Below are 18,493 nucleotides of genomic sequence, written 5' to 3' on the forward strand. Positions count from 1 at the left end.
CACACACACACACACACACACACAGTGCCGTACTAGTCTTTGATTGCAGATTGTAGATGTGATGTGGACTGTGTTGTCCCTCAGGTCGTACAAATCTGTTGACGGGCGGACCACACCGTTGCTGTGCGGGACCAACCCTCCCACCCCTCAGCCTGCGTCCCCAGACCCAGGCCACTGCCCCATGCTCCACGACTACAGCCACGTGCCATCACCCATGAGTCCAGCCAGCCCGGACACCACCTCCAACCCCCACACACCCTGCTCGAGGGACTCCCATCGGCTGCTGTCCAGTGAGGACACGCGATGCTCTACGCCGGACTTCACCTTTGAAGAAAGGGTACGTACTGTGATCGCTGAAGTTCAACTCCTAATAAATAATAAAGGGAGGTTATTTTTTTCTTTAATTTTAATTGTTTAGTTTAGTCAGTCATGAATCTATAGAAATGCTGGAGATTTGAAGCCGTGTTTTCGGGGTCTTTTAATGAACCGTGTCTGATGTTTGCAGACGGTAGCGCCATGGGAACGTCGCAGCTTCCCCTTGCCAGAGGACCCGGCCCCGGAGCCCGAGGCAGAGAGCGACCACCACATCAGGCCCAGAATGCGCAGCATCTCAGGTTGCCGAGCAACGGCCTACGGACGGCTCGATTCGGATGACATGGAGCTGCCTTGTGAGGACGACAACGGCCCCAAACACAAGGCCTCCACCCACCGATGAATGACTGACAGGCTGAGGTCCCCCCACCCACCCACCCACCCACCCACCCATAGCTCCTCTCTGGCATTAACAAGCAGAACCTCAAAGCAGAATAAAATATTAAATGGGTTCCTGTTGTTTGATATTCAAACATCAGTCTAATACTTTTCACAGTTTTTAGTGAACATTATGGAGATAGAAGCCTTTCCCTACACTTGTTTTTGTCACAGGAAAAAAAGGATAAATGTAAAAAAAAAAACAACAAAAAAAGTATAAAACATCACATTACAAAAAATGTTTTCTGTAGTAGGCTAAACAATGTACATGGGGGCTTAGTGGTGTTTCATATGTCGCGTGTACACTTGTAGCGCACTATGTAGCGGACTCCTCAAAATATGGCCAAAGGGTGTTTTCTATTGACTAGTTTGCTTGTAATTCCCATGTACATTTTTAGTGGAGTGACAAATAACAAAACAAGAAAAAATACCCCCACCCCCTCATCCAAATAAACAGGTACATTTGAGATGTGGTCCCCTTCTTCTCCCTCTAGAGGTCGCCTGAAATCACCAGAGCACTTCTCCAACTGCCAAGTCTAGTTTTGTTGGGTTGCTTTCTTTGTTTGTTTTTCATTCCTGACATGTTTTATTTGTGTCTGTTCTGTCTGTTCCAGCGTAACACATTCTTTGTGTTTTTTGAATAGTAAATCATTCCTTTACAGTCTCTTTGGAGAGTGTCCAGCTCCCGTCTCGCCCCGCAGTCTCTGACTCTCTCAGTTCTGTTGTAAACAGGGTGATGGCATAGAGGACTGGGGTGTCTTTTGAGCACTTGCCCTACTGAAAGCGCTGCTGCATGCTGAAAAACATGCTAATGTTAGTCTTATCACAACAGCAAGATTTCCACTTATTAAAAAAGAAAAAGTAACAAATCGCAGGTAATAGGGATGATTGTACCATCTGCTAATTTCACTCCCTTTTCCTCTTTGCGTACAGTCGTTGCTGTATTAGAAAAGTTAAATTGTGGCAAAATAAAGACATAACAGAATTACACGCACCCACCCCCCCCTTATTTTTTCTGATTCAGCTTGACAAGTTTTCTCTTCCAAATGTAGCAGCTCTCAGCTAGAAGCCACCCCGAGCTCAGGTTTTTCAATTTAAGGGAATATTTTCTGCTGTTTAATAGTTCAATCTCAGATTGAGCAGATCTAGACTACTCTGTTGCAAGATGGATTTTGTTTTCGCCACCCCACAATATCATAACCACACTCTTCTCTTGACCCCCCCTCCCCCCAACTCCCAAAGTAACTAATTGCTATGCAAAAAAAAATCTATGGTTTTCATTTTACACCTCTTTTTATGCCACAGCCATTCAATCACTGTTTTTTCTTTTGTAGTTAAGCAAGATGTCAATGTACCTGTTCGATTGTTGCAGCAGTTAACCTAATCAAAAAGCAGAATTGTTTTTTTTTTTCTTCTTTTTTGTAAATAGTACCATTAAAACATTTATGTTTAACTTGGCGTAATTGTTCTGGCCTCAACTCCTTCAGCTTAAAAACTGTCTGAAATAACTCCCTCGTTCACTCATTCACTGTTCCCGGTGTGATACGCAGTCAATACTTCACTCGTTCACAGCTGGTGTCATCACGACTGTTATTTTTTTGCTTCTATAAAATGTGACGCGGCTTGTTAAAAAGAAATAAACATGCCATTGTGGTAATTTTTGAGGGCACATTACAGTGTGTAAATTAGATACTCAGATAAAATGGCGGACAGTGAACATAGTGCACCATGTGGTAACTAGGGAGTGATTTCGTACAGCACTTGTGTTGTAATCCTTCACGACGACAGTGACTTCATAGCATTTATTGTCAAATACACATATACAGCAACAAGAATCATCATAAACCAGTTATTGATAAAATGCACAATAACGAGAACAATCACATTTCCACAACTGTACAGCGTCAGAAGTAACCAAAAAAAATGGTGTTGCGTTTTGTTACTGCAGAAACCTCTCCGACAGCTCCAGTAAAGAGATACGTGGAGAGGACCACCAAAGCACACAAACTGTACCGCACACTCGGTCTTCTCCCCTGCGCAGTGGGAGCAACTCCCACCCCTCGGCCCCCACGTCTGTCCTGCACACTGAGACGAATGTGGTCTATTTGAAAACAGAACCAAGAATTTAGCATGCAGATAATGTTGCAAGCACACCCTTAAGTCCTACGTGTCGCGTCGCTGTGATCATAGAGATACGATTTAATCTCAACATACACAGTTGGGAGCAAAGTGTGGGATGTTTTTACTCTTTATAACCACTTTTTTTTTTTTTTTTTAAAGTCTTAGATCAGTATATCCTTCCAAATCCAGAGCATATATATAAACAGGATATAAAGAGACCGCTTAATGAAAGGAAGGCAACAAGCAGACGGCTGTCTCTTACATGAGGTGCATGCAAGAAGTTGTTTCACATAATATTAATGCGAGTAATAGTAATGAATCACCAGGAATATTGATCAACATTAGGATGTTTTTGAGCACATGAACAGAATATTTTTAAGGGAACATGTTCTTGTGGAAAAACTCAGGAAACAGGTAATGAATCTCCAGCTGGTTGCATTCATTTCATCTAACAAATACAAGATTCTTTAAATAAAGCCTCATGGGAAAGTAAATGTGTAACAACTCCCTCAATCTGTGTCCTTGATATGAAATACACTATGGCCAAAAGTATGTGGACAACTTATTATACTTCTGTGTACTTTTGGTCTGGGGTTCTTCATGGTTCGGGTTGGGTCCCTTAGTTCCAGTTAAGGCATACGATGTTTTACTCTTTACTTCCGCACTAGAGGTTGCAAGATATCTTTGAGGGGTCATGAGATGATTAACAGGAAATGAAAGCAGCTTTTCCACTGTGCAAAATACGTTTCCCTTTTCAGGCCTCTAAAAAGTATTCAACTAAAACTAGGAGGGTTGTCACAAGCCAAAAAAGGTTGAGAACTCCTGTTTTAGACCTTTGGGATGAGCTGGATCACCGACTGTGAGCCAGACCTGATCACACGGGACCTGTCTGAACGGGAGCAAATCTCTGCAGCCAGGTTCCAACATGTGGTGGAAACCGAAACACTCACAATCATATTTGGGTGTAATATTCAGGCGTCCACATACCTTTGGCCACGCAGTGTCGCGTTTGCTTTGCAGAGAACTCAAGTATTTTTTGATCGCAGAAGATAAAAGTAACCAGCTGAGTGCCACATCCTGATGAATCCTGTGTTTCTACAGTGTACAGATGTTAACGATTAACTGCCCAAGCAAACTAACTCATTGCTGTACAGTTTCCTCTTGTTGCTTTCCAAATCCCTCATCTCAACTTGGCCCAGTCAACCCGTCCGTCCAACATCCATCCATCCATCTGCTTTGCAAGACAGTCCTATTCACTCCGGTTGAGTAAATCTTAAAATACTAGTTGTTTGGTTGTTTTTTTTTTTTCAACCTTTAAAGGGAGACTATGTAACGTTTGAGAGAAGAAACAAACACAATCTTCTTCTTACAAATGAAAAGTCGACTTCATGAGCAATAAAACGCACCCTTGCATAGTTAAACACACTGAGGGCTTTTGTTGCTACAGCCTGACGTGGTCTGGTGTGACCAGCAGCTTGTGGTGGCTAATGTAAATATACAATTACAGAGTCAGTGCGCTCACTTTATGACTCCTCGACACTTGTGCTACTGTTACAATATCTTTTAGCTAAATGATAAATAGTTTAGCATTACCTCACCATTTTCACTTGTAGTGGCCTCTGTTTACATAGTCTCGCTTTAAGAATTGTTATAATTTTTCAATAATTGCGATGAACATTATTCTACCTACCTTTTATGTGCATATAGCAGTTTAAATACTGTAATCAATGATGAGCTGAACTGATGAACTCACCTTCCTCTTCATAATTAGGCCATGAAATTACACTTTAAATGCCTTAAGGAAAGTTTTTCCTCCTCATACATCAAGCTTTAGCGCATTTACAACTGAGCAGTAACAAAAAAAAAAATTAACACTGACAGTAGCAGGCACAATACAAATGTTTCTTCATATCAAATACAGGTCATTTATCCACAGAATACGATTATAAAACTGTGCCCAACACAAACCAAAGTTTCTACTCTAGCCGTTCTGTTTTTTTAATCCAGGTTACACCCCTGTCGCCTACAGTAGCTCGAGGAGCAGCACGTCGGGACTACACAAAGCAAAGACAGCAGTGAGGTCTGAAAGCATTTTTTCTGCCTTGACGAAACATTTGCTACTTTTCTTTTAACAGTTTTCCTCCAACACCCCTCGCCGTACCCTGTAACTGTTCCTTCTGCTTTAGCACAAACCGGACCCCAACAGTCTGCGTCTCCCTCCATTTTCAAAAGTTGATATTCTGTATTTTTATCCAAAAAAACCCCAAAACAAACAAAAATACAAACATCAGGGGGCACCCATCAAAGGGGACATTAAAAAGATAACTTTCTAAAAGGGTTTACAGTCAATGTGACAGGAAACCAAGTGATGTCAGATTTACCAGGATATGCATGAAGATATATTAATTCCTCAGATTCACAGGGAGAATTTTGCTCTGCTGGGGTGCTTTAACTCTTAAAGGGAGACTTACAAAAGGTAGAAATAGCAAATAAAGAGATCAAAGACCACAGAGAGAAACTAAATACATTTTGGCCTACTTGTTAATCTGTTTTTTTTTTTTCTCAAGACCTCTACAAGTAACGCCTCAAGAACAGTTTCAAAGGTTAGTGAAGGATAAACTAGTGACGGGTAGCTAAAAAAGTCCTGTGAAAATAACGAGGAAGGCATCACAACTCCTCTATGTGGCCGTGTGGTGGAGGTGGAGGTGGAGGTGGAGGTGGAGGGGGGGCGGGTGCATTCACAAGCCTTGTTTGGCCAGAGAGGCAGACACCTGGTCAGCCAGCGTGGAGAGCTGCGGAGAGTCGGCCATGTTGATGCTGCCGGAGGAGGACACGGTGCTGAGCTGGTGGGGGGAGTCTTCCAAAGAGATGATCTCAGCGCCGTGGTCGGTGCGGGCCTTGGCTGACTCACGGAAGCTCAGTTTGTGGCTCTCAATCTGCGGTCAGATCACAGGTGAAGGTCACACATGCTGCCTGAGTTACCAGTCTTCTGCTTCACTGACTGGGTAATAGCAGGTACGTGTTGTAGAGCACCCTCTGGTGGGCAACAGTATGTACACCATGATGCACTCGATGTAACTGGATGCTGGATTACAAAATGGGGAAACTGCCCCGGGGCCCCAAAATCCTCAGGTTCTCTCTTGTTTTTTGGTCATTTGTAGAGGTATGGCCAGATGAACCTGCTGGGGGCCCCTGTTAACCCCCCGTTCCTCCCACTCTCTCTGCATGAATAATTTTCTACACGCAAACATATAACCATTCACTGTTAACGCCACAGCTGTGTTGCTTTTATTCTGTCCGAAACTCTGCATTCTTTTCTGACTTACATCTTAAAAATAAAAAAATAAATATGCAACATTCAGTGTAAGCGCAAAACTGAAATAATAAAGTTCTTAAAACTAGATTTTAACGCTCTTTAAAAAGATCATATAATAATATCCTCATTTAATCTGCTACTCCAGCTGGACTTCCTGGATCCTTCCCGGTGTATCATGTCTCACCGGTACCTTAAACGAGTGTCAGTTCATATGGTGCATATTCCCGATCAAATTACAAAGTAAGCAGCTGATAAACAGTAATCCAGGAGCTTCTGGGGCCCCCGGAGGTCTGAGGCAGTTTCCCACTTTGTCCTGTGGAGGTGAGCCCTGTACTAACTTCTAGTTTTCAGTCCTTTACTTCCTCATTGTGACCCCCAATGCTGAATGTGTGAAAGTAATAATAATAATAATTGCAAAATCAACTTTTCCCCCTTTAAACATGTTTCTCCTTTCGTCTGACTCTATTTAAACCTATGTAAGAAGAAATGTACAGCATGTTATCCCTGCAGAGTTACTTATGTTTGGGGTCCAACTGGACTGGACTGGGGGCCAGACCTGATCAATGTGTATGAATGAGAGCAAATCCCTGCAGCCAGGTTCCTACATGTGGTGGAAACACTTAAATATTAAATAAAAATATTACAAAAACTCAAACAACCTGCTCCAGATTTGAAAAAAACATCTGCGCTGTTGTTTAAAGCAGCACAACATTACAGCTTGCGAGTACTTACAGGAGTCCTCAATCTTTATGTGAGGGTTCGTCAAGATGGGTGTGATGGGTGCTGAAGGGACAGTCTGAGGTGACTGAGGGGGGGTGACAGCGGGGGAGGGGATAGAGGGGCTGTCTGAGGTACTCCCCTCTGCTTCCTTCCCCTTCTCCCTCTACAGAGGAGCCCCCGCAAGGGAAATGACAAGGCATGCAACAAAAATACACGTGATGGTATCAACAGAAATCAAAATGCAACACAACATATTAAAAACAACCAAAAGGAATTCTGCTGAATGGCAAGAAACAGAAAAATAATGACAATAATTAATGATGAATGTAAAAATCAGCTGGATGGAAGCTTGAACAAAAAGAGGGCGAAAAGCAAAACTCGGGGAGGGAAAGGATGCGAGATGAATGACTTAGCGGTGCATTTTGAGCTCTGTTTTTGTCCTTGCAATAATAAAAAGTGTTGAAATATAAGATCACGTGCTGCATTGTGGGTTAGAAAACGTCTGCCAGCCTTTTCAAAAACGGCGCACGACTCTTTAAAACAGGACTGACCAAAATAAAGACTTAGCTCCTTTAAATGCTTAGATTTTTGAGTGCAATTTGGTGCAGACAGACGATGCAGGTTTGGTTTCCGAAATCGGGGGAACATTTCTGAACCTAAAAAAAACAAAAAACTGTTAATTCTATTTCCTGCATTTATATACATTTATATTAATCTAGCAATAACAGATTATGATGACATTGGTTATCTTGCTTTACATAATAATGGTTATATAACAAAAATTTTTTAGAAATGCTACATACATTTCTGCATTTTTAATGCACTAACACTACACATTTAGTTGCCTTTATGCTATTTTATTGTTTATTATGATAAATAATGTTGTCTTTCCATCTTCACTACAAAGACGACTGTTTTTTCAGAAGAATATTAAGTTTCGGTAAAATATCTGAGGAGGTGGAGGAACTTATTTCAGGCCTGAGCCTCGTTTCTGCTTGTAAAGCTTACTTGTTGTGAGCTCACTGCAATAAGTGAAGACACTGGACACTGTTTACAGCGATTTTAACCCATAAAAGGTGTGGTTTTAATTTTAAAATTACTCCTTAAGATGTCATTGAAACCTTTCAGTTGTTTTTGATGTTAAAATGACCTGGGTGTTGCTGTTTCTGAGGTGTGAAACTCGCTGTGTTGCTGACTTTGTTTCACCCACTAAGAAAACCCAAAGGCTGAAAATGAGACGCACATGCTGCTCATGATGCGTTCAGGTCAGTCTGTAGATCGTAACGACGACTGAAAACCGTGTTTCTGAAGAAAACGCTCTCCAGCTACGCAGATAAAGCTTTGGCCATGCAATCAGCAGAACATGATAACATGAAGAAGGGCAACAATACACTAATAGTAAAGAAGTAATGTAGTGTTTTTAACATGGAGTATGGTCATGCTGTTTTTACCCTTCTCTGTCCACCTCCAGGAACGTGGCCAATGTTGTCCAGAGAGCCGATCTTGGACTGGACTTTGAACTCCAGCTTCTCATTTTTGATCTCGATATTTCCACCACCTTATGAAAACAGAATATAGCGCCATCATTAATAAGTTAACATATATATAACCATATGTACAAACATGTAAGACATTGTTTTTTTAACAACAGGTAACATAAAGAGGCAACAGACAATACAAACAAACAGAAAGAGGCCAATAATAAGCACAAGACCAGTGGTGGAATACGTCCTTTGATCTTTTAGGTCAAAGTACTAATACAGCAGTTCAATTCAATATATTTATATAGCGCCAATTCATAACAGAAGTTATCTCATCGCACTTTTCCTACAGAGCAGGTCTAGACCGAACTCTTTATAATATTATTTACAGAGACCCAGAGAGAGAGAGAGCATTTGGCGACAGCGGCAAGGAAAAACTTCCTTTAAGAGGCAGAAACCTCAGTGTAAAAATACTCCAAGTAAAAGTCCTGCATTCAAAATCATACTTAAGTAAATATAAAGAAGTATCAGCAGTAAAAGTACTGGTTCTGCAGTAAAATGTGACTGATATATTATATCTGACACAATTAGATTGTTAATCCTGATGCATCAATGTTAGAGCAGCATTTTACTGCTGTAGCTGCTCGAGGCGGAGCTAGTTTTAACTGCTTTATATTCGGTTAGCTAGTTTAGTCCAGTGGTTCCCAACCTAGGGGTCGGGCCCCTCCAAAGGGTCACCAGATAAATCTGAGGGGTCGTGAGATGATTAATGGGAGAGGGAAGAAGAAGAAACTAAGTTCTGATACACTCTGGCCTCACAGTTATTAATGAAACCAAACTGAGGAGGAAAATGTCTCTTTAGTGGAACTTATAGATATCTGAAACATGACAAGGAGCCTCAACTAGACACTGTGTTTATGTAAAGCGTCAGGAGCCAAAAAGGTTTGAAATCACTGGTTTAATCTTTAACCATGTGTTGTATTTTATAAACTGATCATATGTTTTTCACGTAAAATCTTAATCTAGAAAGTAACTAGTAACTACGGCTGTGAAATAAATGTAGTGTCCCCTCTGAAATGTAGCATAAATTATACAGTATTTGAGTAAATGCACTTAGTTGCTTTCCACTGGTACACAACACAACCATGTTACAGGGAAACACCTAACCCAGCTCCGTTCACTGATGAAGACTGTGAGATGTGATTGAAAGCTCTAAAAAGCTAGAAAGGTTATGATGTCCAAAGATATTACGAATACAAACGTACCAGGTTTATGATGAATGTTGGCTTTCGATCCACATTTAGACTGAACGTTGCTCAGATCGATCTTTTTGTGCACAATCTGAACCTGTGAAGGACAAATCAGAGCAGAAAAATACAGTTTTAATTTAAAGCAACACGATGTCACTCTAAACTCACTTTGCATGCAACTTACATTGGAACTGATCCTAGAAACTGTTAGTCTTCTAAAAGTGTTACCAGGAAGGAAACCCAGATCAATAAAACACTAATCATACACGTGAAGACAAAGTGGATTAGATATTAAAGTCTTAATGCCACCATCCGTGACCTTTTTTTATTTAAACAAATGCAGAAAAATGATCCATTTTCAGGATAAAAACATTTAATATCAAGTTTAATCGATCGTATTCTGCATTCTTTAACATGCACTGCTCATTGATTGTTGATAAAAGCCATATTTCTCAGCCGTGCATCACAATGACCTCATCTCAGGCTCTCCTGTCATGGCCGTTTGTCTCGTAACACAAAGCGCTCAGTCTCTCAGCTGAGGTCATCTCAGCGCTCACGACAACAGGCACAGTTTGGCGGAGAGGCCAAGGACAGAGACTCTTTGTTACTGCGGAGAGACTCCTTCTCCTTTATGACACAATTAGCTCACTCCACCGTAAAAAGGAATTAAGATTTTCTTTTTTATAGATTTTCTGATCGGAAAGAATATCCGATCTTGGCACGGATCAGTGAGAATAAAGACATCCACAGACAGGATTCATGCATGTTGTTGCTTTAGGGGCCAGTTTGGGTGGTAAAAACCGACAAGCACAGATTCAACAGAGTTATCAAGCTTACATTAGACCATGAGCATTACATAACACTGTTAGCTGTGACAGTAGATGCACTGAGAACAGTAAACCATGACTGTGCACTGACAAAAAAAACAACTAAAATCTAAGATTCAGTACATACTGGTAGTAAAGTATATCTATGGCAGTATTCAGATCCTTTACTTCAGTAAAAGTACTAATATCACACTGTAAAAATACTGTTACAAGTAAAAGTCCTGCATTGAAAATGTATAATCAGGAAAATGTACTTAAACTATTAAAAGCAGTGAAACGTCCCTGTGGCTGCTGTGCTGTTATATATTCTGTCATCAGGTTATTATTCCTCGTGCATTAATGTAAAGCAGGATGTTGCTGCTGCAGCTGGTGGAGCTGGAGCTCATGTTGAGCCGGTTTGTATCGGACTGCAGCTGATGATGATTTTCTCCATCAATCGATTGGTTAAAGTGAAGTGACACCTTCAAACAGCTTATTCTGTCTGACCAGCTGTCAAACCTCAAATTTATTCAGTTTACTGTAATTTAAGACGAGGAAAAGCAGCTAATCCTCACTTCTGAGGAGCTGGAACCACGAAATGTTTGACTAATATAATTAACAGTTATTAAAATAGTTTTAATTTTCTGTTTATCAACTATTCGATTAATCAACTAATCATTTCATCTCTTATTTTATAAACTGTTGGGTAGTTTAATTTCTAACAAAGCATCACATTTTATAAACTCTTCATATGTTTTGCGTGCAAAACTCTTAAACTGTAAAGTAACTAAAGCTGTCAGATAAACGTAGTGAAGTAAAACGTACAATATTTCCGTCTGAGAGTATAAAGTGGCATAAAATGGAAATACTCAAGTAAAATACAAGTAAGTCAAATGTGTATTTAAGTACTGCACTTAATGTAATCTAACTGTCAATATGAAATGCTCATGACTGCGTATAAGTTTAACGATAAAACTGTTAATAGGAGGTGTTAACAGAGTGTTGGGAGTATCGAGGTCAGAAGGAAATGGGTTTCACACAGACAGGAGGTTGCGTGCACTCTGACATCCTGCTCCTTTGTGAAGATGCATTCAGTAGAAGCAACAAGACGGGTTTTTGGCAACAGCTGCACACCTGCAGCTTGCCACGGGCCAGATCCCATGTCTACTCACATTGCCACCACCGGGTACATGTTTTATATTATCTTTGGAGCCACATCGGGACTGCACATTGCTTAAGTCCAACTTCTTCTCAAGAATTTGTACCTGGAAAGTTGATATGTGGGGAAAGAAGACGGGTTATCTTGGAGAAAGCAACAGCAGCCGAGCTGCGAATGAGGACCATTGCTGGAGAGGAAATTAGATCTTTGAGGGACGAGTTCGAGGCTCAAGGGTGTGAGATCTTACCAGGGAACGTGGCCGATTAAGGAGGACGGGGAAGGACTTTTTAATTTCCTCTTAACAAGAATTTGTGTAATGATCATAACTGCAGAGATACTCAAGAGTCTGGTGTTGAGTTGATCCCCTAAGTTACTCACATTGCCACCACCCGGTACGTGTTTGACATTGTCTTTGGAGCCACACTTAGACTGGACATTACTATAGTCCAACTTCTGATCAAGGATTTTAACCTGGAAAAGTGCAGAGGTAAGGGGAGTGACTGAGAGCAGCAAGGCTACTGTACTTTACTATTGTAAGTCAGTCTTGTGTTAATAAGAGAAAACAGCACTAAAATGATGTTTGTAATGTATAATAATGTAGCTGCACTGATTTCTTTTCTTCGTTGTGAACATTTCCTCTACTTGTGGAAGAGGCATCATTCTACGTGAGCTCAGGAAAAAAAATAAAACAGATTTTGACAATTATTTCAAAAGTTCAAACACGAGTTGTGTCACCGCCCGTCCAGATCTCCCACCTTGCCTCCACCAGGCGTGTGTTTTATGTTGTCTTTCGAACCACAACGAGCTTGGACGTTAGCCAAGTCCAGCTTCTTATCGAGGATTTGGACCTGCGAAGTGCGAGAAGAAAAATACAGCGAATCAGAAATTAAAATGAGAACAGCTGCAGGAGGGGATCAGCCCAAATGGAGGAAATAAGATGTTGAAGGGATGAAGACTAGACATTTTATGACTCATTTCATTAAAGCTGCCGTCCATGCATGCTTGTCACACTTGTTGTTACAGCTGCTTGATTTAACCACTGCATGAGGAAGCAATGTGTGATACTACTGGGGGTATTCTAATGACTTTAGTGCATGGAAATACAAATATTGTGCAAAATGTGACACTTTTAGCGCACCGGCTCAGTTTTAAAAGGTATTATGTTATTGTCAACCAGGACGGGTGAGTGTGTGTGAGTCTCCACACTGTTTTTCTGTACTTCCCCACACACACAAACGGCCAAATAAAATCATATAATAACTAATAAAATGTTACAGATGCCAACTTTAGTACTTTAAAGCAGTGGGCTTTTTGTTTAAATGCACCTTGTGCTTTTAGTGCAAAAAAGTATTAGTGATTGTACAGACTCCAGCTTCTGATCGTTTTAACATGGAGAGCACAAATAAAGAGAGCACTTAGTTGTTTTTTACCAAAAGTTGGTTTTGATGATCATAACTGCAGAGATACTCAAGAGTCTGGTGTTGAGTTCATCCCTCAGTTACTCACATTGCCGCCACCGGGTACATGTTTGACATTGTCTTTGGAGCCACACTTAGACTGGACATTACTATAATCCAACTTCTGATCAAGGATTTGTACCTGGAAAAATGAAAACGTCAGCTTTTAGATTTTGAGTGTTTGACACATGAGCTGTGAAGCCTGAAAGAAACGCTACTACTACTGATTCAGAGACAGCTGTTAACTCGTGTTGCTTTGTGTAACCGCATGCAGGTTGAAGTGATATTATGCCAGAGAGGACAGAAAGGATGTATATTCTCATTTCCTCTCATATTGACCGGGAAGGCCACAGGACGACATACAGGAAGGGAATCATTGCAGTCAGTAAGGAATATGTAAAAACCATTTGTCTTCAAAACAGCTGTAATGTTTCTGGAGTTTTTATGCTCATCCTCTCTTCTATTTATTTGATCTGCCATTAAACGTCAGTAAGGTAAACACAAAATTAGAACAAAGACTTGCGGTGCTTTAAATGCTGAAATGGACCTCACACACTTACACACTCATCAACCACAACACAAGTACACACACACACACACACACACACACACACACACACACACACACACAGTACACTGACAGCATTCGAAACATCAAAAGGCAGATTGGAGTTTTAGTTCCACGAACGTTTCTCAGCTGCTCTGGAAGCAGAAATTATATTTTTGGGGGGGAAATTATTATTTTGGTTTATTACTTTTACGTTTTATTTTCATAGTTTTGGCCATCTTTTCTATCAGTTGTGATGACGTTGTACTCACCGAAGACATTGCTGAGATCTGGGAACACAAACGAAGAAACACAAACAGACAATCAGACAGTCCGTAAACAAGCCGACATTTTATTTAACACCTCATTCGGAGGCAAATAATCCCTCATTGCACAGGAAAACTGTCTGCACACAACTACAAGTAGGTCTAAGCTGAACAGTGAAGTCGGTCTGTAAACTGTGACGGATGTTTACAACAAACAGTTTGAGTAATAACTTCCCCATTAACCGTGTCTGACTGCTCGTGCTTCTGACATCTTCTTTCACCAAAACAAATAATGCATATTACTTGATATTAAAGGTACCCTGTGGAGTTTTTGACCACTAGAAGTGCTATGGAGTGATGTTTTTATGAGTGGGTCCCCGTTTTGTTTTTGTTCGAGCATGCACGCGCGACGCAGTACAGATTCCTGCCGCCAGTTTCACGCTATTCCGCTGATCGACAGTTGGTGGCGGTATTGCTGCATTCACATGGATTCAGGCAGACGGCAGACGGACGACACCTTGTGGACGGCACGGGAAAAACAAACAGGAATGGCAGGACGGAAAAATGAAACACGCATGGCGATATGTTGCTATTGTGATGTCAGCTACACAAAGTTAATAGCTAGCCAGATAGCTCGCTAAGCTAATATAGTATAACACACTTTCCATATTACCTACCTGGTATTCCACCGGGCTCTGTGCTGATTACCTGCTATACGTCAGCTTTTCTTGTAATATCTTGGTAGGATTTCAAGCTCTGATCATATACAGTAATTCCACGTGTTGTTGAACCAACATTATTAGCTTCTCGTTGTTTAGACCTCCCATGTTTTCTCCTTGTGTGAGGGAGTTACGTAACATCCGACTGTAAATTCTGTCGCAGAGGACGGCAAAAAGTTGAAATATTTTAACTTTGGACGGCAATGCCGTCTACCATTACCATTGTCGGTATTCTCTGCCGGCCTCCCCTAATTTTCCCGTCCTGCTCTCGTCCGTTTGTCGTCTGCCTGAATCCATGTGAATGCAGCATAACGCGATTAGAAGTGTTGCGCTTTCAAAGGCTGTGCAGAAGACCGCAAACTAGCAAACTTGCTTGTAAACAATGCAGGATTTAAAATATATATAAAAAAAAAAATAATCGATCGGCTTTGCAAATGTTTAAGGAAGGAAATGGTCTCAAAACGTTTCTTAGACCTCAAAGGGCACCTTTAAGTTTACATTCTACCTTCTTAAATACGTATGTATTAATGCCATGTGCCTTTTATCAGGAACCGTCAAAAAACTGTGTGCTGTAGGACGGGAACTGAGACTGTGTGTCTACGAGGCCAGTAGACCTCTGGATCTGCCTGCTGAGGTTCAAACCTACCAATAACATTATTTCTGGCTCCAAAGCAGCTCTGACTCCAAAACTGTTAAATGGATAAATGGATCTAAACCTCCCATCTGCAAACTACAGTAAGCATGAAGTGTACTCAGTGTAACAGCTGGAGTCAGAGTCAGGGTACCTTTCCACCTCCAGGCTGGTGTTTGATGTTGTCTGTGGAGCCGATCTTGGACCTGACGTTCTTCAGGTCTGGCATGGGCGCTGCTGCAGCCAGCGGAGCCGGCGGGCGGTTCTTCAGAGAGCCCGGGGATTTGGGCGTAGAACGCACCACTGCCACCTTCTTCACTTTGTTGGCCTCAGCCGCCGCCTTCGCAGCAAGGGCTTGGCTAGAGGGAGATTTTGGAGTACCAGGGCTGCTCTGTCCGCTCTGGGCATCTTAAGCAGTTGGAGAAGCAATGGGTGAGAAGTTTTAATCAAGTCAACGGGCAGGGATGAAAGGAAAATAATGAAGAAATAATAATAAATCATAAAAATAAAAACAAACTAGCTCAGCTGGCGAAAAGCTGACCAAGTTTGATCCAGGAGGGACCGGATCAGACTGTGGCATTGTGGCTATGCAAGACTAAAAGTGATCTCTAATGATTTGTGCATTTGCTTTCTTTTTTTAAATTTTTTTTTTTTTTTTTTACCTTTTTCATTTTTTGGAGTGGGAGGTTTCTTGGCACTAGCTGTATCACAAAAAAATATGACACATCATAAGTAATCCTTAAATCTTACCCCATGTAAAATGACAGAAATCAAAACCAAAAGAATTAAATTTAAATAAAAATAATTAAATGGAAAGTCCTCTTTCCAAACCTGGCTGAGCTGCAGTTCTGGCAGAAGTTTTGGCTCCAGGGGTTTGAGACTTTGCACCACCAAGACTCTGAAAATCAACAATACAACCAAAAAGTTATTTAGTTTTCAGCAGAGACGTTGCTTTTACCTCAGAAAGCTGCAGTTTCTTTTATTCTACTTGTATTTAAGTGCAACGCAGGTCAGTAATAAAAACATGTTTGCATGCAGTAATCACACAAATCTCGTACAACTCTTTCTGATCTGGTTGAGCAAACTGTAATCAGTGATGAATGGACGAGGCTTTGGTTAGTGTTTATGGTAACTGACAAAAAAAGGTTTGGGTGAGTTCAAACTGACTAAACAACCTCCTTAGCTGTTATATTTCAGTCAGGAGGGGTCAGGAAACTGAACATCCATCCATCCTGAACCCCGCTCAGGTCTAAACTCTAAGCTGCATTCAGACCTGTACTTACTCCGGGCTGCCTGGGCCCTGTGCTGTTGGCTTTAATGGGGATGGAGCTGGGGCCGTTTCGGGAGGAAGCGTGTGATTTGTTGCCCTTGGTGACTATGGATGGTCTTTTAAGAGAAGAGGTTGGTTTGGTGGCAGTTTGAGTCTTTTTCATGAAGAGGAAAAATGAATAAAAAACAAAAGTTCTAATGACAATGACCATAAAACAAAGGAATGATTTAACAAATGAAAAATGATGGAAAAGAATAAAATGTATTTCACAAATATAATCTTAAAGGATTATTCTGGTTTATTTTCATAGTCTTGGTCATCGTTTCTATCAGTTGTAAAAACTTTGCACTTTCCAAAGTAATTGCTGAGCTCTGGGAAGTCTGACGGGGCAAGAAACGCGCAACAAATGCTCCAAACAAAATGACAAAATATGTAATTTTTTGATCTGATGCTCCCAAAACCATTCAAATGATTCATATAATGATCTGCTACCGCTATGGCTACGCTTTGGTTAGGTGTAGGCACAAAACTACTGGCTGTAATCAATATGTTTATATGAATGGATCGCAAAATTACTACTTGTATGCAAAAAAGGTGTCGCTCATAGTGACGAACCCACAGAGAATTATCACCTGACTGCAGTTCCCCTCAGCACCTTGTGTTTTAGCATCTTTTAGCTCATTGTTTTGGTTTTCCAGCCCACAGCTTTATAGTTTCGGCTCACTCTCACAGCTCTCATCAGCGTAGCTTCCAGCAGCAGGCAGCTGTTTTCAGAGAAAAAGCTGTAAAAACCCGCTGTACACCACCTGCTCAGCAGGAAACAGCTGACAGACACAGTTAGCAACCAGCTGGTGAACATAGTGGAGCATTTAGCAGCTAAAGAGCCAGATATTTCCCTCAGGAGCTGGTGGAGACCAAAAACAGAGCTACAAGAGAGAGAATATTGAACTTAAATTCATCAGGTGGCTGCACATGAATGATAACGTTGCTCTGTAACTGCTGGATGCCTAAATAGGCAACTGTTTGCTAACAAGTTCAACATATCAACTGAAAAACTGATAATGATAGTGTTACATTTACAGCTTGTTTCCACTGCGCCCAAGTGGCCAAAAATCAGTTATTGCAGGTTTATTGTTGGAGAAAGATTGTAGTCACGGTTAAAATAAATGTTGACTGTTGGAAAAAATGTCTTCTCTGTAGACACAACCATCCACCCTCTGTTAAAGATTTTGCGCCGCTAATAACAATGTCACGCTACTTCCACCTTTGCTCATGACAGACATGAGTCATAATTTGCACGGCCATTAGACGTCCTAGACAGGTGCATATAAGTATAAGTTACTTTAGGTATTTTTAGAAACGACTGATGCTCTAAAAGTCTCAAAACACGATCAGACAGGTTGTTAACAAGCCAGAAGTTTAGCCAGATTATCTGAAGCCCTTTATTTGGAGGTAAAACATGAAATGAGCATAATAATGCCTCATTGCAGAGGAAAACTATGGCAAGTTTGGTAGGTCAAAGTTGAACCAGGACGTCGGTCAGTTAACTGTGATGGATGTTTATAACAGACAGTTTGGGTAATAATCTGCCTTCATTTTCTCCTCCAAATATTTCACTCTAACCTGGAGATTTATTTCCAACCTGTCTGATCGTCCGTTTCTTGATCCGATGTCGCCACGTTCCCAGATCTCAGCGATACAATGGTACAATTACTGACAGAAAAGATGGACAAAGCTACAACAATATGTCCCAAGTTGTAATAAAGCAGAATTATCCTCTTAGAAAAAGAAATGAGTGACACACCTTTAATAATGTTCTTGGTCACATACCTTGTCTGCAGAGCCGTTATCCATCTTTGCTTGAGCTACAGACAGAAGAGAGAAGCACACTTTAGAGTTTGACCCAGTTTGTTTAAGTTTAATATCTAAAATTTCTCCTTAACATCCACCCAAGTGAAGTAAATTCTAACTTTTGCTTCCAAGTGTGTGCCTAAACACAT

At 41.0% G+C, this 18,493-nt stretch overlaps 2 protein-coding genes across 50 annotated transcripts in view; one reads left to right on the forward strand and one right to left on the reverse strand.

Annotated features, from left to right (window-relative positions):
• The window catches only part of LOC122868202 (KAT8 regulatory NSL complex subunit 1-like), a 33,707-nt gene extending 31,499 nt beyond the window's left edge, over positions 1 to 2,208 (forward strand). For all 13 annotated transcript variants that reach the window (XM_044179989.1, XM_044180000.1, XM_044179991.1 and 10 more), the window contains 2 exons: positions 85 to 337; positions 506 to 2,208. In XM_044179989.1, the coding sequence (XP_044035924.1) occupies positions 85 to 337; positions 506 to 715 (463 nt within the window). In that variant the 3' untranslated portion in view covers positions 716 to 2,208. The remainder of the gene's footprint in view (positions 1 to 84; positions 338 to 505) is intronic.
• Positions 2,209 to 2,537: 329 nt separating this feature from the next.
• The window catches only part of mapta (microtubule-associated protein tau a), a 43,489-nt gene continuing 27,533 nt past the window's right edge, over positions 2,538 to 18,493 (reverse strand). For 13 of the 37 annotated variants that reach the window (XM_044180037.1, XM_044180040.1, XM_044180030.1 and 10 more), the window contains 12 exons: positions 18,324 to 18,358; positions 16,507 to 16,647; positions 16,055 to 16,121; positions 15,886 to 15,924; positions 15,378 to 15,631; positions 13,880 to 13,897; positions 13,110 to 13,202; positions 12,359 to 12,451; positions 11,617 to 11,709; positions 9,654 to 9,735; positions 8,359 to 8,465; positions 2,538 to 5,807 (listed from right to left, as the gene is read on the reverse strand). In XM_044180037.1, coding sequence (XP_044035972.1) covers positions 5,610 to 5,807; positions 8,359 to 8,465; positions 9,654 to 9,735; positions 11,617 to 11,709; positions 12,359 to 12,451; positions 13,110 to 13,202; positions 13,880 to 13,897; positions 15,378 to 15,631; positions 15,886 to 15,924; positions 16,055 to 16,121; positions 16,507 to 16,647; positions 18,324 to 18,358 — 1,220 coding nt within the window. In that variant the 3' untranslated portion in view covers positions 2,538 to 5,609. Of the gene's footprint in view, positions 5,808 to 6,919; positions 7,071 to 8,358; positions 8,466 to 9,653; positions 9,736 to 11,616; positions 11,710 to 12,358; positions 12,452 to 13,109; positions 13,203 to 13,879; positions 13,898 to 15,377; positions 15,632 to 15,885; positions 15,925 to 16,054; positions 16,122 to 16,506; positions 16,648 to 18,323; positions 18,359 to 18,493 lie in introns of all 37 variants that reach the window. The other 24 variants (XM_044180042.1, XM_044180041.1, XM_044180048.1 and 21 more) reach the window with 13 other exon arrangements.

This window comes from Siniperca chuatsi, linkage group LG20, assembly GCF_020085105.1.
Source record: "Siniperca chuatsi isolate FFG_IHB_CAS linkage group LG20, ASM2008510v1, whole genome shotgun sequence".
Lineage (NCBI taxonomy): Eukaryota > Metazoa > Chordata > Actinopteri > Centrarchiformes > Sinipercidae > Siniperca > Siniperca chuatsi.